At 39.5% G+C, this 26,345-nt stretch overlaps 1 protein-coding gene across 3 annotated transcripts in view; it reads right to left on the bottom strand.

The window, feature by feature from the left end:
- Rundc3b (RUN domain containing 3B) overlaps positions 1-26,345 on the bottom strand; it is a 162,510-nt gene that overhangs the window by 30,107 nt on the left and 106,058 nt on the right. For all 3 annotated transcript variants that reach the window (XM_052719766.1, XM_052719765.1, XM_052719767.1), the window contains one exon: positions 22,834-23,002. In XM_052719766.1, coding sequence (XP_052575726.1) covers positions 22,834-23,002 — 169 coding nt within the window. The remainder of the gene's footprint in view (positions 1-22,833; positions 23,003-26,345) is intronic.

Genomic DNA, 26,345 nt, shown 5'->3' with positions numbered 1-26,345 from the left:
ACATAATTGGTATAAAACCCAAGAATAAAAATACTATTTCATTTCTGGGTATGCATGCCCATGTTTTCTGCTCCATTGGAATCTGCTTCTTTTGTCTTCTCCTGATAGACTCCAAGGTTAACTGCTTAACACTACCAGGGCCTTGCTTGTTGAAAAGATTTCTTTTGGAACAGAAACAACTTCTTTCTTCTGTTTCAAAGACCAAAGTTGTTGGTTTTTGCTACTTCCTTCTTTCAACCAGTAATCAACTTTCTCATGTAAATGAAGTTATTAGTGACTAACAGAAGCAAAGGTCTGTGTTGGCTGGAGCATGGTGTAATGATTGGGTAACGAAGGAGTCACCTGTTTGACCTTTTTCTCACTGAGAGCACAAGAGATTCATAACCAAAGTATGACTTTACAAGTGTCTTTGGCATCTAGCTTCACTTCTTTAGGCATGCCCCAATAAGCCACTGCCAAATCAAGAATTCCTTCCCACATATTGGCTAGAGATCTCGTTGACAGATATTTTCAAGATTAGTTCAAGGCACTGTGTAAACACTTTAGAAAAGTAGACCAAAACAGAAGAGGCAAACAGAAGAGTAAGCAAAGAAGCTACTTTTTAAATGTTCATCTTTTACTATTGAGAAATTAAGACATTCCCAGGATTTCCTTTCCTTTCCACATTGTTATCTATCTATCTATCTATCTATCTATCTATCTATCTATCTATCTATCTATCTATCTATCAATATTTTCATGTGTGTGGGAGTTTTGCCTGCATGAATGTTTGTGCACCATGTGCATGCCTGGTGCCTGTAGAGGCCAGAAGAGGGTTCCAGTTTCCCTGGAACTGGAGTTAGAAAGGATTTGGCCTGTCTTGTGGGTGTTTAAAACTGAACTCTGAGGTACTCTGAAGAGCAGTAATCTAACCACTGCGTTGTCTCTCCTTCCACCTTGTCTTTAATGTTCTGGAGTTTTCTGGAGTTCTGGACCAGGAACACCAAATTCTCCCTAAAATCACTAGTTCCATGTTCTCTGATACCATTTTCAAGTTCATCAGATAAAGTCTCTGAATTTGGCTTGAACAGTTGTTTGCTCTTATAATTCTGAAAGAAAGGCCTGCTTGGTACATAATTCTGCCACATACTCAGTGTCTTAGGGTTTTCTATTACTGTGAAGAGACACCATGACCATGGCAACTCTTACAAAGAAAACATTTAATTGGGGCGGCTTACATTTTAAGAGGTTCAGCCCATTATCATCATGGCAGGGAGCATGGCGGCATGCAGGCAGACGGTGCTGGAGCTGAGAGTGCTACATCTTGCAGGCAACAGGAAGTCAACTAACTGTGACACTGAGCGAAGCTTAAGCAAAAGACCTCAAGGACTACCCCCACAGTGATATACTCCCTCCAACAAGGCCATACCAACTCCAGCAAAGCCACACTTCCTAATAGTGTCACTCCCTATGAGTTTATGGAGGCCAGTTACATTCAAACTACCATAGTCAGTATCATTGCAGTTTCAGTATTCAGCCTCATACTAGTATATCTCCATAGTTCCAGTATTCACTGCCCACTCCTGTATCTCTGCAGTTCCAGTATTCACTGCGCACTCCTGTACCTCTGCAGTTCCAGTATTCACTGCACACTCCTGTACCTCTGCAGTTCCAGTATTCACTGCGCACTCCTGTACCTCTGCAGTTCCAGTATTCACTGCGCACTCCTGTATCTCTGCAGTTCCAGTATTCACTGCACACTCCTGTACCTCTGCAATTCCAGTATTCACTGCACACTCCTGTACCTCTGCAGTTCCAGTATTCACTGCACACTCCTGTATCTCTACAGTTCCAGTATTCACTGCGCACTCCTGTATCTCTGCAGTTCCAGTATTCACTGCACACTCCTGTACCTCTGCAATTCCAGTATTCACTGCACACTCCTGTACCTCTGCAGTTCCAGTATTCACTGCGCACTCCTGTATCTCTGTAGTTCCAGTATTCACTGCACACTCCTGCATCTCTAGAGCTCCAGTATTCACTGTGCACTCCTGTACCTCTGTAGTTCCAGTATTCACTGCACACTCCTGTATCTCTAGAGTTCCAGTATTCACTGCACACTCCTGTATCTCTGCGGTTCCAGTATTCACTGCACACTCCTGTATCTCTGCGGTTCCAGTATTCACTGCACACTCCTGTATCTCTGCCGTTCCAGTATTCACTGCACACTCCTGTATCTCTGCCGTTCCAGTATTCACTGCACATTCCTGTTTCTCTGCCATTCCAGTATTCACTGCACACTCCTGTACCTCTGCAGTTCCAGTATTCACTGCATACTCCTGTACCTCTGCAGTTCCAGTATTCACTGCACACTCCTGTACCTCAGCAGTTCCAGTATTCACTGCACACTCCTGTACCTTAGCAGTTCCAGTATTCACTGCACACTCCTTTATCTCTGCAGTTCCAGTATTCACTGCACACTCCTGTACCTCTGCAGTTCCAGTATTCACTGTGCATTCCTGTACCTCTGCAGTTCCAGTATTCACTGCACACTCCTGTACCTCTGCAGTTCCAGTATTCACTGCACACTCCTGTACCTCGTCAGTTCCAGTACTCACAGTACATTCCTGTATCTGCAGTTCCCTTTCTGGGAAAGCTGTAAGTCTTCTTCTCTAAAAGGATGCATCTCCTGACATTTATCTTCAGGAAGCATGATGTTTCAGAAAATTTTAAAATTAACAGCTGGCCCCAAAGGTGATCAAAATATCCTTTCATGATGCAAAAAAATTCTCTGTGTATTTCCAAATGTGGATTGCCCTACAGTCTTGGATGCCTTTCACTTTTTTATAGTAAGTTGTTCAGCAGTATGTACAACTTCAAGTAGGAAGTTTTGAAATGTGGTGCAGTCAAGAACTGGGCCACCCAAGGTACTGGATCCACACACATCTTGCTTTACTTTGCAGTTCTCAAATGAGAAACAGTATGAGCAGTTACACTCTGCCACCAAGAGGCTAGACTTTCCCTGAACAAATAAAATTCTTTCTTTCCTTCAAGTAAGTCTACCCCAAGTACATCTCCTTTAAGCACCAGTTCAAATGTATGACACTGATAAGCCAGCCATTCCTACTTTTGAATTCTCAATGTTATTATCTCATTTGCTGTTCTTATCTGCTAGATTATTTTGTGCCTGTAGCTGAGATCCTGTAGTTGTTTGTTTTTTGAGGCAGGGTTTCTCTGACTGTCCTGGAACTTGCTCTGTAGACCAGGCTGTCCTGAAACTTAGAGATCTGCCTACCTCTGCCTCCTGAGTGCTGGGATTGAAAGTGGGTGCCATTATTCCTGGCTCATCTCTGAGTTTAATTGCCTTCAGACCATATGACCATGAGGGACAGGACCCAGAAATCACAGAACAAGGCCGCAGGGCAGGATGGGAGCTTCTGGCAGCTTGGAGCTCCCATCCTGCCCTGAGGCCTTGATGCATGCTGTGAACCTTCAGGTCCTCTACTGATTTTTTTATTCATGTGAATGTAGATGTATGAGTCAGTTTATGTGTACCACTGAACATGCAGGTTCCCCACAGGGGCAGGAAGATATTAGTTCCCCTGGAACTGGAGTTAAGGGTGTGAGCTACTTGATGTGGGTACTAGCAACTGAACCTGGATCTTCTCAAGAGCAGCAGGCACTCTTAACCACTGGGCCATCTCTCTAGCCCCTAAAGGTATTTTAAAAAAATATTTAATTTTTTATTTATGTTTATGGATGAATGTTTGACTGCACACACGTGTGTTCCATGTGCATAAAAGGTGCCCATGGAGGCTAGAAGAGGGCTTCAGATTCCTGGAACTGAAGCTACAGATTGTAGTGAGTTGCCATGGGGGTGCTGGGAATTAAACATGGGTCTTCTGTGAGAGCAGCTGGAACTCTAACCACTGAGAAATTTCCACAACCCCTAAAAATAATTATTTTTAATTTGAGAAATTTCATATGTAATTTAAGGCAAGTCTTGGTTAAAAATTCTCAAGCCTTGTTAATAGTAGCAAGTATATACCTCCTAGCTTTGAAATAAAGATCTATTAGAAAACTTACTCTATGCAATTACTTTTCAAAAATCACATAGATATTAACATTTTAGCATAACATCAGGAGGAAGTATCATATTTTCATTAGACTGCAGGCTTATTGGCTATGAACTGCTGAGTGTCATAGTCTAGCTTTGCCACTTATATCACAGTACATGCTATCTCATTTGTGACATTAACAAACTGCTTTCTTTCTTTTAGCTTCATGATACCTGTTAATAGAGGCTAGTATTACTTGCCTCTGAAGACTGGTTTCCATAGTAAATTTCATATATTTACTTTATAATTGAATCTCAATGATTGAAAATAATTTTATAAACAAATCTTTTTATATATTTATACAAATACTTTCAAACATTAGCTATTAAAGAATACATAATCCATTATCTCAATTAATTATCACTACAGTAGGAGTCAATATAATGATATTCTATAATCTGGAGGAAAGGTAGTATCTTGAGAAATGTGTTTATCAACTCCTTTTCTTCCTGGTTTTTATCATGAATGTTGTCTTAACATATTGCTTAGTTTCCCTGAGTTTTGTCTGTATTCTTTTGAAACATGTTTTTTTCATCTACATTGATGAGGTTAGCCAAACAGTCCATTTACTTTCAATACTATATATTATTTCATTGTATGAATATTATAGCACTGTGGAATACTTTTGTACAATGTGAATGTGTGTTGCTCTCATTGGTTTAATAAAGGGCTAACTGGCCATTAGCTAGGCAGGAAGAGGTTAGGTGGAAGAGCCAGACTGAGAGCATGCTAGGATAAAGAAGAGTGGTGGTGTCAGCCAGATGTAGAGGAAGCAGGATGTGCAGAAAATGAGTAGCAAGTCATGAGTGATGGGGCAACACATAGATTAATGAATATGGGTTAATTTAAGTTGTAAGAGCTAGTTAGTAACAAGCCTAACCTACCAGCTGAGCATTTATAATGAATAAGAAGTCTCTGTGTGGTTATTTGGGAGCTGGCTAGTGGGACAGAACTGACTTTCAGGACAGAGAAAGTCCAGCTACAAATGGCATTCAATGTGGGGCCACATGCATCCATATAAAGACTGAGAAAGTTTGAAAAAAGTTTGGAACTGAGTCAAATGTGGCTTCCTGATGACCTCCTTCTCTCTGGTAGGCTTGGTGCTAATAGAGGTGTGGCTCTTTTAAGAGGCCTTGCCTCCAAGCACTTGCATGGGCTTTGTGAGCAGTGGGTGGGACAATACTCGATAGCATAAGACTAGGTAAAAATGCTTATAGGAGCATGGAAAAAAAAACTTCCCAGAGTTGGGGTGGTAAATACGACTCCTGCCAGACCATGAGGCTAGGCTCCCAGGGAACCAAGTCGGGGGAGCCACTTGCCAGCATGCTATGAGCTAAGCTGCTCAGTGGTTTTAAGTTTTGCTCATGCAAACAGAAAAGATTACAGATACACAATAAAGACAGATCCAGACAGAAGAAACCTCTAAACAGGTTACAATGTGTTTAAAAATGTACATAGGCTTGAGAAGGAAAGGAGACAGGGTATGTACAAACCTATGTACATAGAAAACAATAGTTTATTCTTTTCTCATAGAAAAGAGAATAGTTTAAAAATAGTAAAGTCTTTTAAAAAAGAAACTAGTGTGAAGGAAAAAGTCACATAATGATGGAAAATACAAGGGGAGTCTAGATTCTGTATATTATGAACAAGCAACAGCTGCTAAGAGACATTGGATTATGGAGGCTGCTAGATTAATCCAACCTATATATTTTAAAAATGTCTTGACTTCGAAATGGAAGTCAAAAGGTATGTTGTTTTGGGTAAGAGGTTATGCTTTTGTTGCCACAGAAAATGAAAGGCTGTGGATTTGTTCAGGGTTGAAGATCAGGTTTGACTGAGGAAGACCCCTTGAAAATCTTGGCTACAGACATAAATAAGTAAACCTAAAAAAAAAAAAAAAAAAAAAAAAACTACAGGATAGGTGACATATATTTTACCTGCTCAAACATAAAACAAAAAAAAATCATCTTTGGATGACTTGTGTACAACACATAGTCTATACTTGTATTAATGTAGATATATATGTTACCTTTGAAACTTTACGTATTTTCAGAACAAGGGGACCAGACACCAATGAAAACAAATGGCCCAAGCGATCTAGCATCTCAGAATGCCTCTATTGCAGTTCTCTCATGAGTTTTGTAACCAGAACAGCTTCAAGGCTGTTGGCTGAGATGGTCTAGCTGCACAGACTACTCCAGCCAAGACTTGACCATTATCTTGATTTTTTTCAGGGTCCCCTAAAGATGACAGCACCCTCCTCCCAGACTATAGGAAGCAGTCTAGAGAAAACAATGCCCACATTCCCAAAAGATGGGTTACAGATGTTTGTCATCATTTAAAGGGGGTTGGTTACAAGTTGTTATTAGTTATGGTCAAAAAAACAAGCTAAATAAAAGAGTTAAATTCAAAGAGCTCTTTCTAAAGGAAAATAGTGGGTTATAATATAGAAATGATGAGATAAAAGGTTAGATTATTGAATCTACTTTAATCCAAAAAGCAACTATTAATCTCAAAATATTTTACATTGGTATGGATTTTGGTTTACTGATATAAATTTAAGTTATTCTTGTTATACTGTATGTATGTTTTTCTACTCTTGTTTGGGGTATTGTGCTTATGCAGTTCATTTAAAAATGTAATGTATAATTAAGAAATACAGGTTAGTAGTTATCTATATAATCAAATTTGTAGTCATAAAAGGTATGTTTTCAAGGTTTAACAGATATATTTAGATAGATGGTCTTCAAACACTTCAAAGACCTACAAAATATGGCATTTATAATGTTTAATAACTTGAGGCTTTTCATGATAGTGAGACATGTCTGCTCCTGACAGCACCAATTTACTTTAAAAAAAAAAAAAAAAAGATGGGCATTAAAGAACCTCCGTATGGAGTTTGCTTTCTTTATGGCAAAAGCTAGCCATTTGGGTAACAAACTGCCCTTGCTTTGACTGCTGATAGTGTGCTGTCCAAACTGGACCAGCAGGACACAAAAGAAAGTGACTGCCAAACTTTGCCAAGACAAGGTAGGACATTCGATCAAAATTCCCTGCTTCTCAAAAATGTCTGCCAGATATCCTAGACCTAAAGACCAAAGATGGATACCTCAACATTACAGAAGAACTTTGGGTGACTGTCCAGGTAATCAGATGTCCCTGTTGTTAGTTAATATTACACCCTTCTGGGGTCTTTGATGGAGTTAAAGACTAAATAATTAGACTTAAAAGTTTTCCTTAGTTATGATAAAAAGTAAATCAGATATAAAACTTTAGACTCACAATGGTAAGATAGATAATAGAATATTTTCTCTAATTCTGTCAAGTACAAGTGGACTGTATATTGTAACTGCAATTCTTACTTGATAGTTGTTTTTGTTATACATAGTTTTACTATGGTACAGTTAAAACCTTCCTTTTTAATTAGACAGAAAGGGGGAAATTCTGTGGAATAATCCTTTTGTACACTGTGAATGTGTGTTGCTCTCATTGGCTTAATAAAGAGCTAACTGGCCCATAGCTGGCAGGAAGAGGTTAGGTGTAAGAGCCAGCCTGAGAGCACATTGAGATGAAGAAGTATAGAGTTGCCAGCCAGATGCAGAAGAGGCAGGATGTGTACAAAATGAGGTAACAAGCCATGAGTGATGTGGCAACACATAGATTAATAAATATGGGTTAAGTTAAGTTGTAAGAGCTAGTTAGTAACAAATCTAAGCTACCAGCTGAGCATTTATAATGAATAAAAAGTCTCTGTGTGGTTATTTGGGAGCTGGCTTGTGGGACAGAGCTGACTGGCAGGAAAGAGAAAATCCACCTGCATTACAGCTTAATCCCTGTCCAGTCAATGGCCATTAGAATGATTTCAGAATTTTCTTGATAATAACAATAATGCTATAAGCACAGTTATATGTTTCCTGGATCACATATCCCAGTGTTCTGAGGAGCAGAATTGCTGGGGCAGAGGCCCCATACATTCTCAGTTATCAAATGTCTAATTGTTCTTACTACCATTTTTATATTTTATATTAATCATATTCCTATCATGCATTATACTTTTATGACTTCACACAGATATCAGTTCACTGAAGAATATTACTGGTTTGTCTAGAATCAGAAACAGTCACTATGTGGTAGGAAGCACTGTTGTTAAAATAGTTGCTACAGTGTATCTCCAAACCACAGATCTAATGATTTCATTAGTCAGTTCTGGGGAACAATTTTTAAAAGTTCATTTTCCAAAAGAGTGTAAGTGTATCAGTTTTGATACTTAAGAAGTTCTTCATTTCAGTTTCCTAAGGCACTGACATGGAATTATTACAATTACTCTCTAATAATTACTGATAAGATTTTGGTTACTTTTTAGTTATGCTGCCTACTCTCCTCATTTTAAAAACTGTTTATCTTTGTCTTAACTTTTTAGAATAAATTATTCTGCCATGGACTTTTCTGTTTCATTGGATGTGGCAAATAATCACCATTTGGTTCTGCTAATCTCTCTTCTTTTGATTTTGTCCATATCAATGATTTTATTATTTCCCTTCCTTCGAATTGTTTGTTCTCTGCCTATGTTTTAGATAATTATCTTTCTAATTTCATTCTTCTAAGTCCTACAGATAATGGATAATTGCTATCCATCAATATGCACTGTTTTCAGTTGCAATTATTTCTATTTGCTTCTTTTGCCCTATACTTCAGAAGTTTTTTTTTTTTTTAATCTAAGTACGTGATATACGAGGGTGATAATAAATTGTGTGTTGATGTTGTAGTTTGAATGTGCCATGTCCCCATAGGCTCATGTGTTTGAACATCTGATCCCTATCTGGTGGTGTAATATGGTAAGGCTTCAGAAGGTGAAGCCTTGCTGGGGAAGGTGAATTACTAGGAGCAGGACTTGAGGTTTTAAAGTCTAGCCCTACTTCCTGTTAACTCTCTGCTTTCTGAGTTTGGATACAATTTGACTAGCCTTATGGTCCTCTCAACATGGCTCTCCCACCTCTGCTATATCTTCCTCATCATGATAGACTGCATGCCTAGACACTACAAAACAACATAAACCTTTTCTCCCTTGAGTTGCTTTTGTTAGGGTATTTTATAACAGCAATGAGAAAATAACTAAGAACTACCATCTGCCTTTACTGCACTGTGATACTGTGATCACTATTATCTCTTTGGAATTTGGAGTATCAGCATTGCACTGTAGTATGCTTACTGGAAGTTACATAGCTATTCCATTTGTGCTTGACAAGTAGGCACATTAAATTAATTAGTTAATATTAATAATATTCTAGTCATCAGATTTTATATATTTTAGATAAACAGGTGAAGGAAATGAATAAAACCACCCAAGACCTGAAAATGGAAACAGAAGCAATAAAGAAAACACAAACTGAGGGAACACCAGAGATGGAAAATACTGGTGGCCTTTAGGGAGCCTTCTTCAAGACTGCACCCAGGGTATGCAAAAAAAAAAAAATCCATGAATGCAGCAAGGGCTAGACTTTTTCTATCTGAGGGATATTCAAAAAGGAAATACATGCTTTCTGATGGTAAGTTTATTGTTTTGTTAAAGTTTCCTATATTCTTATTAATCTTTTCTCTATTCAATCCATAAATTACTCTGAAAGACATTAAAATAACCATAATTTTGGATTTGACTATTTCTTCTGGATATTCTATTAATTTTAAGTTCATAATTGACACATTATGAGATGTATATGAATTCAGTATTACTATATATTATTAGGAATTGTTCTTTTTTAAAAGACAGTATCAGTAGGTTGCATATTGTGTATGTGTGTATATGTGTAACAATAATGACTAAAGAAGAAGGTGTCATGAATTTCAGAGGGAGAAGGGGGAACATAGTAGAAGGGGGAGGGGGCAAGAAGAGTGGAGATGATGTAATTATACTACTTATAAATGAATTCTCAAAAATTAAAATATTTAAATGAAAAGACAATATTACCATACATAGAGACTTATGCCTCTGATCCTAGCACCCAGGAGGGTAAGGTAGAGGAATTACTGCAAGTCTGAGGCCAGTTTATTCTAATCCCATTCTACTGGAAGCCACACCAGTACTACTAGGAACTCCAGTTAAAACACCACCCACCACCCTCTAAGATCCCTTAAGCCCCACCCAGCAGTCCCCAATAGCACCCTTTCCATGGGCTCCATATTCCTGCCCACAAACCCTGGTAGAAGACTCTCACCCAGGAGCCCCAGTTAAGACACTGCCCCCTAATAATCCTTAAGCCCTGCCCAGCAGTCCCCAACAGAATCCCCTTCCCTGGGTTCCATATCTCTGCTCATAACCCAGCAGACAACTTCTGCTCTACTGTAGGCCACACGGGAACTCCAGGCTCATGGAACTCCAGAGAACACACCAGTATCCAGAATCCCAGAGGCCATGCTAGCTCCCAGAATCCCAGAACCTCAGAAGCAAAGGGAGCACCTAAAACCCTATTGGAGACATACTATTGGACCTGAAGACTTGCTGGTCACCAGAACCACTGAACACAAATTATGGATACAAGTATCAACAATGAACATAAGATACAGAAGAAAGAATCTCAGGCATAGAATATATGACTGAAGAAATTGATACAGCGGTCAAAGAAAATGTTAAATATAAAAAGTTCTTGGCTGGGCAGTGGTGGCGCACGCCTTTAATCCCAGCACTCAGGAGGCAGAGGCAGGCAGATCTCTATGAGTTCGAGGCCAGCCTGGTCTCCAAAGCGAGTTCCAGGAAAGGCGCAAAGCTACACAGAGAAATCCGGTCTTGAGAAACCAAAAAAAAGTTCTTGGCACAAAACAGCCAGGAAATCTGGGACACTATGAAAAGACCAAATCTAAGAATAATAGCAAAAAAATAATAAGATGAATCCTACCTCAAGGTCCCAGAAACTATTTTCAACAAAATCACAGAAGAAAACTTTCCTAATCTAAAGAAGGACATGCCTATAAAGGCACAAGAAGCTCATAGAACATAAAATATATTGGACCACAAAATAAAGTTCCCCCAACACATAATAATCAAAAAATGAAATGTACAGAACAAAGAAAGAATATTAAAAGCCACAAGGGGAAAATGGCGAGTACACATGAATGTAGACCTATTGGAATTACACCTGACTTCTCAATGGAGACTCTAAAAGTCAGAAGAGCCTGGAAAGATGTCCTGCAGACTCTAAGAGACCACAGATGCCATCCTAGACTAATATACCTAGCAAAACTTTCAATCAACATAGATGGAAAAAACAAGATATTCCATGATAAAGTCAAATGTAAACAATATCCACAAATCCAGCCTTACAAAAGGTGCTAGAATGAAAACTCCAACCTAAGGAGGTTAACTACAATTCATGAAGACAGGAAATAACACACACACACACACACACACACACACACACACACACACACACAAACACTACCACCACTACCATCACCACCACCACCACCACCACCACCACCACCACCACCACCACCAACAACAACAACAACAACAAAATAACAGGAATTAACAATCACTGGTCATTAATATCTCTCAATATTAACGGACTCAATTCCCCAATAAAAAGACACAGGCTAAAAGAATGGATACAAAAACAGAATCCATCCTTCTGCGGCATACAAAAAACAGACCCAACATCAAAGACAAACATTACTTCAGAGTAAAGGGATGGAAAAAGATTTTCTAAGCCAATGGACCCAAAAAACAAGTTTGTGTAGCTATTCTAATATCTAACAAAATAGACTTCAAACCAAAATTAATCAAGAGATAGGGAGAGACAGCTCATACTCATCAAAGGAAAAATCCACCAAGATGATGTCTCAATTCTCAACATCTATGCCCCAAACACAAGGGTACCCATATTTGCAAAAGAAATACTATTAAAGATTAAATCACACATTGACCCTCACACATTAATTGTGGGAGACTTCAATACTACACTCTTACCAATGGACAGGTCATTGAGACAAAAACTAAATAGAGAAATACTGGAGCTAACAGATGTTATGAACCAAATGGGCATAACATATATCTACAGAACAGTTTATGGAAACACACACACACACACACACACACACACACACACACACACACACACACAAATACTTTCGTCTCAGCACCTCATACTTGGTTACAAAAGCAAGTCTCAACAGATACAAAAAAATTGAAATAACCCCCTACTATAGGACCATCATGGATTAAAGCTGGATTTCAACAACAGAAACAACAGGAAGCCTATAGACTCATAGAAACTGAACAACCCCCTACTGAATGACTACTGTGTCAAGGAAGAAATGGAGAAAGAATTAAAGACTTCCTAGAATCCAATAAAAATGAATGTACAACACACAAATTTATGGGACATAATGAAAGTGGTGCTAGGGGGAGAGTTCATGGCACTGAGTCCCTACGTAAGGTATTTAGAGAGGTCTCATATTAGCTATTCAACAGTGCACCTGAAAGCTCTACAACAAAAAGAAGCAAATGTAGCCAAGAAGAGTAAATGACAGTAAATAATCAAAGTCAGGGCTGAAATCAATAAAAATAGAAACAAAGAGAACAATATAAAGAATCAATGAAACAAAGAGTTGGTTCTTTGAGAAAATCAACAAGAGAGACAAGCCTTTATCCAAATTACCAAAAAAACAGAGGTACTATCCAAATTAACAAAATCAGAAATGAAAAGAGGGACATAACAACAGACACTGAGGAAATCCAGAGAATTATTAAGTCATACATCAAAAACCTGTACTCCCAAAGGATGCTCAATCATACCACAAGGACACTTGCTCATCTGTGTTTATAGCAGCTTTATTTGTAATAGCCAGAACCCTGAAACAACCTAGATGCCCTTCAACTGAAGAATGGATAAAGAAAATGTAGTATATTTACACAATGGAGTATTACTCAGCTGTTAAAAACAATGATATGAAATTTGCAAGTAAATGGATAGAACTAGAAAAAAAAAACATCCTGAGGGAGGTAACTCAGACCCATAAAGACAAACATGGTATGTACTCACTTATAAGTGGATATTAGCTGTAAAGTACAGGATAACTATGCTACAATCCACAGACCCAGAAAGACTAGTAACAAGGAGGGAGCAAGGGGGGATGCTTGGTTCTCCCTGGGAAAGGGAAATAGAAGAGATTTTGTGGGTGGTATGGGGGGGGGTAAGTATGGGAACATGAGGGATCAGTTGTGGGAGATTGTTGTAGAATATAGTTTTAAGGTGGTTACTTTTGTTTATGTTGCATTTGTTTAATTCTATGAAGCTGTGTTACTTTACCTATCTAAAACAACTGATGATCTAATAAAGAACTAAATGGCCAATAGCAAGGCAGGAGAGAGAAATAGGCGGGGTAGCAGGCAGAGAGGTATATAAAAGAAGTAGTCAAACAAGGAGAGGAGGACAGCAGGGGCCAGCCACCCAGCTACACAACCAGCAATGGAGTAAGAAAGAAAGAAAAAAGTAAAAGCCCAGAGGCAAAAGGTAGATGGGATAATTTAGGTTAAGAAAAGCTGGCAAGAAACAAGTCAAGCTACGGCCAGGCATTTATAATTAAGACTAGGCCTCCATGTGTGATTTATTTGGGAGCTGGGTGGTGAGCCTCCAAAGAGAAAAGACAACCAACAACATTTTGGCGTACCAAGGTGACACTCGAATTTCCCTAGGGCCTGAGAAAGCTGAAAAGAAAAAAAATGGCTCCTTTAAGAGTTTCTGCCAGACAGTTTCTGTCAGATACCGAGCCCGTGAGCAGCTGGTACATTAAGTAGGAACAATTAACTAAGTAAAAAGGCCTGCCACAGCACAAGCACCGTCACTCTAGAGTTCGACTCTAGGAAGGCTGAATGCACTTCCTGGTCAGACAAACCTTTGACCAGCCCTGAGTTTCACAGCTGTTTTTCACAACCCGAGAAGCAGGTGGAGCCAGCAGAGAGCAATTTGTGGAGGATCCAGGTATAGGTTAGCAGTTTAAAGGTCTGCTCACATGGTCAAAAAAAGACTAAGAGATTTGCAGTAAAAGAGGTCCAGGCGGGAAAAAAAGAAAAAAAAAACTCTAAACAGGTTCCAGTGTGTTTTACAATGTGTGTAGGCTTAAGAAAGAAAGAATTGAGTATAGATAGTCGTAGAAAGAAATAAGTAGTTTAAAAATAAAGTCTTTAAAGAGAGAGAAAAAATAATATAAAAGAAAAAGCCATGTAAGATGGGAAACACACAGGGAGTCTGGATCTTGTATAGTATTGAATTTTTTGATTGTTGAAAAGCAAAGGACAGCTGCAAAGAGACCTGGAATTGAAAGAGAGACTGTTGAAATAAATCAGCCTGTATACTTTATGAATGCCTTAACTTTCAAAAATTACATTTGTCAAATGGAAATAAAAAATGCTTTGAAGAGTTGTTGCTTTTGTTTCCACAGGAAATGAGAGGCTGTGGATTCCTTCAGAAATAATATAGATCAGGTTTGATCAGGGGAGACCTCCTGAACCTTGACCGGTGATATCTATCAACAAAAGCTACTGCTGGTCTTCCCAGGACTTGGCCATTATCTCAAAATTTTCTCTCTGTGACACTAAAGAAACTTCATCCATAGACAGCAGAAAACAGTTTGGAGAACATGATGTCCATTCCCAAGAGAGGTGTGGGAGGCTTTTGTAATTTGGTGGGTTATGGATGTTTGCTATCATTTAGGGGAATAGAGTATACTGATATAAATTTAAAGTTATTTTGTTACACTGTATATGTGTTTCTACTCTTGTTTAAAGGAATTTTGTATATTGATAAAAATTTAAGGTTATTTTTGTTACAATATATTGTATGTTTGTTTCTATTTTTGTTTGAGGTATTGTGCCTATGCTGTTCATTTGGAAATGTAAGGTGAAGTTCTAGTTTTTGAAAGATATTATTAAAAACTATATAGGATAATCAGGAAACATAGATTAGTGGTTAATCATTTATAACAACCAAAATTGTAGATATGCTAGGTATGCTTTCCAGATCATATAGATATATTTTAGATAGATAGATGGTCTTCAAATCTTTCAAAGACCTATAGAATATGGCATTTAAAATGTTTTATTAATTTAAAGTTTTTCATGACAATGAGACACATCTGCTCCTGGCAGCACCAATTTACTTCAGAGATGATGGGTATTGAAGAAACTCCTTATGGAGTTTGCTTTCAATGCAGCAAGGCTAGCCATTTGGGCAAGAAACTAATCTTGCCTGGACTGCTTGACAGTATGTTGTATAAACTGGACATGCAGGACCCACAGGAAAGTGACTGCTAAACTTTGCCAAAACAAGGTGGGATGGTCCTTCAGAGTTTCTGGTTCACAGAAGAAACTGCCAGATATTCTGCAAGACACAGAGGAAAGTGACTGACAAACTTTGCCAATACAAGGCAAAACAGTCCTTCTAATTTCCTGCTTCATTGAAAAGTCAGCCAGATACTCTAGGCCTGTAGACTGAAGATGAATTCAAGGTTTCAGTAGGAACTTTGGGTGACTGTTGAGGCAGTCAGATGTCATTTCTAGAGTTCTGGAAGTTGTCTGCAATGCACTTTTTGTTTACTCCAATAATATCATCCTTCTGGGGTCTTTGATGGAGTTGAAGACTAGATAGTTATAGTTGCAGTTTTCCCTAGTTATGATAGAGAGTAAGTTAGGTAAAAAACTTTAGATTCATTAAGATAGGATAGATAATGGAGTATTTTCTTTTAATTTGCCAGACACAAATGAACTGGAATTCATTACATTGTGAATGTAATCTTTACTTGATAGTTGTTCTTATTGTGTACAGTCTTATGTTAAAGTTAAAACTTTTCATTTTTTGTTTAGACAAAAAGGGGAAAATGCTGTAGAATATTATTTTAAGGTGTGTTGCTTTTGTTTATGCTCTGAAACATTTGTTTAATGGTGCAAAGATACGTTTGAGTAAATAAAATTCACCTGCGGTCAGGAGGCTGAGTCAGCAACTAGCTGACAGGAAAGGGTAGGGAGCAGTCAGGTGGAGAAGAGTTTTTAAGGAGGGGCGAGAAAAGCGTGAGGGCTTTTTGGAGGGTGCAAGCAAGGAGAGGAGGTGAGCTACTTGCTATTCAGCCTCTCTGAGGAGCAGAATTCCACTTTACCCTTTGAATCTTGAGTTCTTTAAATGACAGAGATTTAGTTAAGTTCCCTTTGTAGCTTTGAGAGAGTCAGTGCCGGAGGGAACAGAATTTCCCCAGGCTGCAGCTCTTGCAGTCCTACTGCTGCTGATAGCAACAGTTGCTGATTTGGACAGCTGTGGCTTAAAAGGCAGCAACGATTTTTTAAAAAGGCAACCGGGGATAGAGGGGGAAAAGTACTGAAGGACACTAGAAAAAGGGGGACATTTGGGGTCAGGTAGAAACCTAGTGCAAGGGAAACTCCCAGGAATTTACAAGGATGACCTCAGCTAAGACTCTTAGCAATAGTGGATATGTAGCCTGAACTGGCCTTCTCCGGTGACCAGGCAAGACTTCCAGTGGAGTGACTGGGATACCAATCCAGTCACATAACTTTCAACCTGTAGTCTGTCCTGACTATGGGATGTGCTGGGATTGGTGCCTCGCCCAGTTGATATCAGAGAGGCTTCACACAGCAACTGATGGAAACACAACCAAACATGAGGCAGAGTTTGGGGAATCCTATGGAAGAGGAGAGGAAGGATTGTAGGAGCCAGAGGGGCCAAGGTCACCATAAGAAAACCACAGAATCAATTAACCTGGGCTCACAGGGTCTCACAGAGGCTGAACTGACAACCAGGGAGCCTGCATGGGACTGACCTACGCTTTCTGCACATATATTACAGTAGTGTAGTTTGGTCTTCCTATGGGACTCCTAACAGTGGGAGCAGGGACTGTCTCTGACTCTTCTGTGGGCTTTTGGTACCCAATTCCTCATACTGGGTTGCCTTGTCCTGCCTTTATATTAGGGGAGGTGCTTAGCCTTATGGCAACTTGAGATGCCATGTTTTGTTGATATCCATGGGAGGCCTGCCCTTTTCTGAATAGAAATTGAGGAGGAGTGGATGGGGGAGGGTGGGTGGGCAGAGGGGAAGTAGGAGAGAGGGGCTGAGAAGAAAGGAGGGAGGAAAAACTGGTAGGGATGTAAAAAATAAATTAAACAAAAATATGTATACAAGAAAGAACCAGTAAATAAAAATAAATAAATTTTTTAAAATTAAGAAAAGGAAATCTATTTGTATTTATAAACATTTTCCTGATTGTATTTTTTGTTGTTCTAATATTTCTCTTGCAAATTCTCCTGGCTTTCCTTACATATGTCACTTAAGAATATTGCTAAATTTGAAGAATGAATATAAGTAAAACATAATGTGGTTCAAAAGTGAAGGTTACAAACTCAATGGACTTGAGTTGAGGCTGAGTTTTTCTATTATAGAGTCTATCTACTGTTAGGTTTCAAACCAGGCACAAATGGCTGAGGTGCCTATTTCACATGCCAAAGCAGACTCTGGCAGCCAGGTTCTCCCTGCATCCTCCATCACTCTCTGTCACAGGCCTCCTGTACCACGACCCAACTCTCCAGCCCAAAGCGTTGGGCTGTTCTTCCCTATATAATCCAACCATGCTTGTTATCCACTCTCTTTGTACCTTTGGGGTCTCCTGGCTGCTGCACCTTGTTCCCATCTCTCCCCACTTCATCCCACATGTACAGCTCAGTCTAAACATGTCCGCTCTGAACTCACCCAGATGTCCCTGCCTCTGACTATGTCTCCCTTTTATCTACAATAAATCATTTCCTCTACTGCTGTGGATATCGTTCTGTATAAATAAAACACTGATTGGCCAGTGGCCAGGCAGGAAGTATAGGCGGGACAAGGAGAGAGGAGAATTCTGGGAAGTGGAAAGCTGAGTGAGGGAGACACTGCCAGCCGCCGCCATGACAAGCAGCATGTGAAGATGCCGGTAAGCCATGAGCCACATGGCAAGGTATAGATTTGTAGAAATGGATTAATTTAAGATATAAGAACAGTTAGCAAGAAGCCTGCCACGGCCATACAGTTTGTAAATAAGTGTCTGTGTGTTTATTTTATAAGTGGGCTGTCGGACTGCCGGGGCTTGATGGGACCTGGACAGAAAACTCTAGTTACACTCTACCATACCTAGGAGCAGTCACGTTTCTTTATTTTACGTTTTACTTCTTTTTTTTTCCATTCATCTACTCTGCCCAGTTCAGTCCTAGGAAACAAGAATTGCTAAAATAGTCAAATTTAAAAGGCAGACATCTACGTGCTAAGGCTATCACTGATTTTCATAAATAATATTTCATAAAGTTGCTCACAGGAATTAACATCTCAAATATATAAAAATATAAATTTTTAAAAAGTTTCATTTTATAACATAAAATTATGAAAAGTTTAACAGAAGCCTTTCCTAAAACTTATCTTTTATTTCTATACTAGTTATTAATAAATATTGTTTAAACTGATGGGTTTCACAGGGATATTTCTATACATGCATATATCACACTTTGATCCTATCTCCACCGTCTCTTCCATCTTCTCTTACTTTGTGTACACTGGGGAAGTAGTCTGCCATCTGAGCTACATACCAGCGTCCTTAATTATCTTCTCGAGTGCTAGTCCAGTGGTCCAATTCTTGTCTTAGCTTACACTACTGGAAAGTCTTTATTTCTCTGAAGGTTAACTTTGAGAGGCACAGTGATCAGGTTGGTAGGTACTTTCTGTCCCATGTCAGACAGACTATTCCACACCCCACATGTCAGACAGACTATTCCATGCCCCACATGTCAGACACACTATTCCACACCCCACATGTCAGACAGACTACTCCACGTCCCACATGTCAGACTATTCCATACCCCACATGTCAGACAGACTATTCCATACCCCACATGTCAGACAGACTATTCCAAACCCCACATGTCAGACAGACTATTCCACACCCCCTGGCTCTGAGAATTCCTGCTGGGAAAGTTGCTGCTATTCTGACAGGTTTGCCTTGAAATTCAAGTTGAGGCCTCTTCAGCTTTTAATACTCATTTTTGTTGTTGTTCTATACTTTCAGCAGTTCAGCTATGTCATGAAGAAGTGATTCTGTGGTCACGTCTATTTGGGGTCATAAATACCTCCTGTATCTGTATGGCCATGTATTTCCCAAGATTTGGGAAATTTTCTACTATTTCAGTGAAAGGGTTTTCTATATTTTGAGCCTCTTTTCTATGTCTAATAAGCATATACATATGTTAAGTCAGTCTATATGCACATCTATCATTTACCTACTGACCTGCTGACCTTTTATCTTCTAATGATGTCCTAGAGATCTCACATACATACACACATGCATATATAAACTCACACATACACACATATATATACATACACACATACATCCATATATACATATACACATATATGCATATACACATACATACATGGGTGTGTGTTAAGCCTGGATATCCTCTTTTGCTTGATCTACTCTAGGAGTGGAGCTTCCAACTTCATTTTAAAGACTCTTATTGAGATTTTCATTCCCCAGAAATCTGTTTGGTTCTTTTCACAATAGCTATTCATTTTTGAGACAAGAGTCTTACTATGTAGCCCGGGGTGGTCTCAAACCCATAGTGATGTTCCTGCCTCAGTCTCCTGAGCACTGGGATTAAATTCATGTCAAACTATGACTGTTATTAAGTACTCTTAAAAAGCATTCTTTTTTAATTATTTGTCATATCTGTTGGTATATTCATTTTGATATCTTTGGAATCAATTACAAGAGAATTATGAACTTTTTAAGTGATCATGCCCCTTTGCACTAATGTCTCCTAATTGTATGTTGAATTTTGTGTATAAGCATCTGTTGAGATGGGTATTTTTCCACTTTTATTATAGTTTTAGTATAGAATGCCTTCCAAAGGCTCATTCATTGAAGACATGGCCCTGCTCAGAGATTTTGGATTACGAGGACTCAAACCTCATCAATGAGTTAATCCACTTAGCTTAACAGACTACTGCAAGCCACTGGGAACTGAAGGAGGTAGGGCCTAGTTGAGAAAAGAAGGCAGATGCATGTTTCTGGAGCTACACATTGTCCTTGTCACTTTTAACTCTTTCGGTTTCCTTACCACCATAAGGTGAGCAGCTTTGTCTACTACAGGCTCATGAAATAATGATGTTCTGTTTTACCACCATCCTGGAAGCAATGGACTAAGCCAAATATGGACTGAAAACTCTGAACCTGGAAACCAAATAAAACATTTTATTTTTCCTTTAAATTATTTCTCTCAAATGAGGCATTCTGTCACAGTTTTTATGAGGGGTCTTCATAGTAAGCAGTTTCTCTAGGTAACATGACCTTGGATGTACGTTTATTTTATGGTGTACTATTTCCCTTTAGCTCCTTTGCTTGGTAATGGGGCTTTCATACAATGTATGCTAATTTGGAGTCTGAAGAACCTACCTTTTCTGTAGGTCTCAGAAGAGTGGGCTTGCTGTAGTGTGATACAGACAGTAGAATATCTGATATATGGTACAAACTCATTGTGCCTAGTTTTCCAGATCTGATTGCAAGGGATAGTCTGACACAGGGTCTGGAGAAAGCCTATGTAGAGGTCTTTCAGGTACAGTGTCTACAACCTTACTCTCTGCTGTTGCTATGGGGATGGATGTCTAAGAATGGATCTTAGCTCAGCCATGTCTAACAGGAGCTAGGTCATCAGCTGGGGGATTAGATCCTCTGTTCTTTAAGTATGTACCAAGGTTCAATCAGCACAGGGTGGTGGAAATATTACTGTGTGGGCTGGGAATACATAGCTTAGTAACAGAGAGTCAAGCAAATGAGCTCAAAATGTTAGGCTTGCTCCTCAGAACCACACAAAAAGAGGAAACAAACAGCAACAACAAAAGAATAAATACAAGCAAGTCAGATAAGACAGGCCAGAGGGATGGATCAGCTGGGGAACGTGCTTGCTGTTCAAGCCTAGTCACTTATGTCAAGCCTGAAATCCACGGGAGAAGGAGAAAACCTACTCCCCGAAGCTGTCCCCTGACCTCCACGTGTATGCTGTGACAGTTACATCCATGTGTGTGCGTGCACGTGCATACACACACACACACACACACACACACACACACACACACACACACACACACAAATAAAAAATTAAAATTTTAAAATAAAAATGAAAATGTCCTCTCTACTAAAGCAGATACACACTCTCCATGATCAGTTTCTTTCCACATTTCTTAGTTACGTGCCCCTCCAGGAGAGCAAATGCAGGTCCTTTTCATTCCTTTCCTCATCCACTTGTTCCTGACAGGTGGCACCAGCATTTGAAATACCTTTAGTGCCTTTGCTCCAGAGCAGCGGTTCTCAACCCGTGGGTCACAACCCCTTTGGGGGATGAATGGCCTTTTCACAGGGGTCAACAAAGACCACCATAAAACACATATATTTACATAATGATTCATAACTAGCAAAATTACAGTTATGAAGTAACAATAAGAATAATGTTATGGTCAGGGTTCACCACAACATGAGGAACTGTATTAAAGGGTCTCAGCATTGGGAAGGTTGAGGACCAGTGCTCTGAGTAAGATCTAGAGCTAGTACATAGGCCCCTGCAGGTTTATTCTGCAAACACTTGCTCTGCATACTTCATGGGGTGAAGGGGGGCAGAGGATGCTAAAGGGCATCAGGATCCCTAGCACTATCTGTGGTGGCCACTCAGGGGCTTGTGAGAGGATATGAGGTTATAAGTCAACAACAGGGTTGGACAGCATGGGCCCTGCCAGTCACTGCTAATGCCCAGGGCTCTAGTGTTTCTACTTATCTCTTAAGCAGAATCAGCTGACAGTCTTAAGAGGAACTGTACTCAGTTCCCCTCCCTGTCATAGACAGGTTACACTTTGATCAGAATTCTCCCAGGGGACCAGGCTCCAACTCAGTACCGTAATCATGTTTATTGCCAGTTCCTGGAAACAGGTGCAAGGCACTTTGATTCCTGGAGTAGCAAGCTCAGACAAGACTTTTTCAAAACAGCTTCCCAAACATATGCTGAAAAGTGGAGAGAAATTCTCTAGTGCCTAGTCATCCTGTTAAATCTGGTCACTGTGTTCCCACTGCACCTCTGCACAGTGCTGGTCCAGCTGTGCTCACTGGGTCTCTTCCTTGTTCACCTTGAAGTCCTTATACAATCGATGCTAATAAACTGACTCACTATGAAAGTGCATGGATTTCTCCAAGTGCTGTGTAGGATGCTGAGCATCACTGTTTTCCTATAGTCACAGCTTTAAGTAGCTTCTCCCCAAGGGCTGCTCTGTGATGCTGGGGATGGAACCCAGTGATTGGTGCATGCAATGTACATGCTCTACCATTAAGCCACCCTTGCTCAGCCCTTGGCTTTATTTAAGACAGGGTCTTGCTCTGTAGCCTAGGCTAGCCTCCAACTCTCATCCTTCTGTCTTCTCCTAAATGCTGAGATTACACACTTGTGCCATCATGCCTAGCCTCCTCAGTTGTTTTGTGTCTTGTAGGGAGTTCCTCTGGGCACCTCTAACCTGCCACCTCGTATCTCTCTTGATTTTTAATAAGATTTGATTCAGAAATAGAGGGGAATAGCAGTGAGCACACACTTTTCTTTAGTTAAAGGATCTTTGAATAGTGACAGTCCAAAGGTGAAATACAGAGACAAATGAAGTGACTTTTAACAACTGGCAAATACCTTCTGCTCCAGGGTCAGCTGGTATTTTTGTCTGACTCTCTTACACTTGTTGAACCAGCTGTTCTCATCTATGATGAGAGGTGGCCCCACGTTCTCTGGAGTGCTGCTTTCACTGTCGCTGCTTCCAAAAGTCCTGAGTTCTTCCTCATCACTGCTAATGCTATCAGAACTGGGAAGATCAAGGGTGAAAAGGAGAGAATGAAATGGTATATTCCAATTTGACCCTTAAAATTAACACTTCGGTATTGTAAGCACTGGTGAGCAAACTCACAATACTTAGCAGTAAAGACAGAATAGAATAATTCTACTAGAAAGACTTAGATGTCTTCAAGAATGGCAGGTTAGCATGCCCTGTTGATTGCCCTTTGATTCCTTGGTCACAAAGCCACGTCTAGATACCTACACTTCAAGCGAGGTTTACAATCCAAAGCATTAACATAAAACACAGGAGAACAGCCAAAGAAGGAAAAGACCCCCAGAGACCGTGAGAATCTCCAGATAAGCTGGGCGTGGCTTTCCTGTGGGAGTCTCTTCCTGCCCCAGGCAATCACTGCTCATCCATATTTAAATTCCCATGACCCTGTGTGACAGCGGTGAACAAAGGTGAAAAGGACACATGAAAAGGAAGCGGGAAGGACAAGGTTGACTCTGAGTCAGGGTTTGAAATGGTGAAAAAGCAAAACACAAAAGTAAGGCCATCTCCAGTGTAAGAGAGTTTTAAAAGACATTAAAAAGAGTTCTTTGAAGACCATTATATAAAAATTTTTTAAATATTAATGAGATAATTTGCCAAAATAGACTCAATAAGAAACAGAAAACTTGGAGGGGGGGGGAGTGGAGAGATGGCTCAGTGGTCAAGAGTACTGACTGCTCTTCCAGAGGATCTGGGTTCAAATTCCCAGCACCCACATGGCAGCTCACAACTGTTTGTAACAGTTCCAGGGAATCTGATACTCTCACAGACATACATGCAGACAAAACACCAATTCACATAAAATAAATAAAAAAGAAATAGAAAACTTGAACATTCATATGACTATGAGTGATATTAAATCAGTAACTAAAAATAATCCCACAGAGAAATAGTCTTCCCCAGAGAAATGCACACTGGTTGCTTATCTAATAACACATGGTCAGCCTTGAGAACATCCACACATTAGCTATGTGAGTACATATACATATATGCACACAACAACAATCAATGACAAAAGAGACCATGAATTTGAAAGAGAGCAAGGAGAGGTATATGGGAGGACTTGGGGAGGAGAGGGAAGGGAGAAATGATGTAATTACATATAATCTCAAAAATAAAAGAAATAATCAAAAATAATTTCCACAAACATGTTATATAAATGTTTTTGCAGGCTAAATTTTATCAAACATTCAAGTTTTTTTGTAATTTCAATAAAATTTTAGATAACAAAGAAAATTTTTCATTATATCCCCAATATAACTTTATTTCACAAGGCAATACTGTAAGAAAGGAAAAGTCAATTTCATTCATGAATGCAAAAACAAAACACATGTACATAAAACTAGTTAAAATACATAACATGGAATATAATAAATGGTTTAAAAGATAATACACAGCTGGAGATGTAACTCAGTGGATGAGAGCTTACTTAATATTCATGAGGACCGAGGTTCAAACACCCGAGTCAGAAAGCAACCTGAAAGGGGTAGAACACTGCTTTGTCCTGGCAAGTACTTCACCAGCTGGGGCGTGTGTGTGTGTGTGTGTGTGTGTGTGTGTGTGTGTGTGTGTGTGTGCGCGCGCGTGCGTGCGTGTGTGTGTGTGTGTGTGTGTGCGCGCGTGTGTGTGCGTGTGTACACATGTGGAAGTCAGAGAAACAACTTTCAGAAGTCAGTTCTATCCTTCCACCAAGGGGTCCAGGAAATCTATCAGGTCATCAGGCTTGCATAGGAAGTGATTTTACCATCTGAACCATCATCCAGCATTGTCATTTTCTTTAAGCAACACCTTAAAAATATGTTTTAGAATCATTTTATAGGTACAGCATATGGTTGGTTTTGCTTTGAGGTAGTTTGTCTCCTATCAAGTGGTTTCAGTTCATTCATACATTCATACTGACCTTTGTCATGTTTTAGCTCATTCACACTGACCTTTGACATGCTTTTGACTGAGGTCTGCTATTTTTGTTTGTTACAGAGGTTTTTATTTTTTTTTTCTTTCTTTTTCTCTCCCCCTTTCTTCCCTCACACGGGATTCCCTCTTTCTTTTCTCTTTCTGTCCCATCTTCTCCTTGCTCCTGTCCCTCTCTTTCCTGACAAGGTCTTCAGGTACAGTTCAGGCTGGCCTTGCCTCCTCAGTGCTGGGATTACATTCCTGTGTCACCAGGCTCAGTTTGGACACTATTTCACTGTGTAGCTCTGGCTGGCCTTGCTTCCTGGGCTCAACTGATCTTGGGGCCCCCGTGTCTACTCTCTGTTTTGAGATCTTGATTTATTCACTCTGTGTTCATATTGGTTGTAGCATTTTCCTCCATAGGCTCTTCATAGGTGCATATATATATATTATATATATATAATATATATATTATATATATATAATATATATATACCTGGAGATGATCAATTACTACAAATATAATGCTCACTTCACTAACTTTAGCTAACAAGCTTACACTCTGAAGCAAACATCTTAGAGGAATGTTTATAATCTAACCACACAAGCTTGATGACCCGAGTTTGATCTCTGTGACCCATGTAGGGGTGGAAAGAAAGAATGACTCCACAAAGCTGTCCAGTATCCTCCACACATATGCTGTGCCATGCATATACCTCCACATACATCATGTACACAGTAGTAATAAGTTAAAAAATGTTTAAATTATTTTAAAAATTTGGCAGAAGTCAATCTTGCTGGCTGAAACAAGTCTGAAAAAGTATATACCAGATAAATATCAAAAAAGACTCTTGGGGTTAAATTCTTAGCATCGAAAGCAGCTACCATTGTGTTGAAAACATGAGGGGCTAGACAGTGACAGCACAGTTGATAAAGTGTTTGATGCATGAGTATCAGGACCAGGGTTTGGATACCCAGCACCAAGCAAAGTAACTGGGCACTATAGCACATTCCAGCAACAGGAAGTAGAGACGGGAAGATCCCTGCAGCTTGCTGGCCAGCTAGCCTAGCCTAACTGACAAAGTTCCAGGGAGAGACTCTGGATGCTACCTGAGGCATGATACCCAACATTGACCTCTGGCTTCCACACACTGGCACAGTCATGTGTACCTGTCACAAACATGCACATTACCTCCCTACAGAAGTGTACAGGATAGTAATAAATGATATGATAATTCCAAATTTGTTTACCAGGTAACATAGCATCAACATTCAAAAAGGAAAATCTACAAAAGATATTGAAAACAACATAGTTACTGGAACATAATTAGCTGGAAACTTTATCTATGGGCACAGGAAAAAACTGAGGACTATATAATCCATATACTACAATAGACCTCTACGAAAAAAATAGTCTTCATTTAAA

This window comes from Peromyscus californicus, unplaced genomic scaffold, assembly GCF_007827085.1.
Source record: "Peromyscus californicus insignis strain IS unplaced genomic scaffold, ASM782708v3 Scaffold_6__1_contigs__length_162567912, whole genome shotgun sequence".
Lineage (NCBI taxonomy): Eukaryota > Metazoa > Chordata > Mammalia > Rodentia > Cricetidae > Peromyscus > Peromyscus californicus.
Note: the sequence above shows the minus strand (reverse complement) of the source record. Positions and strands in the feature narration are given on the sequence as shown.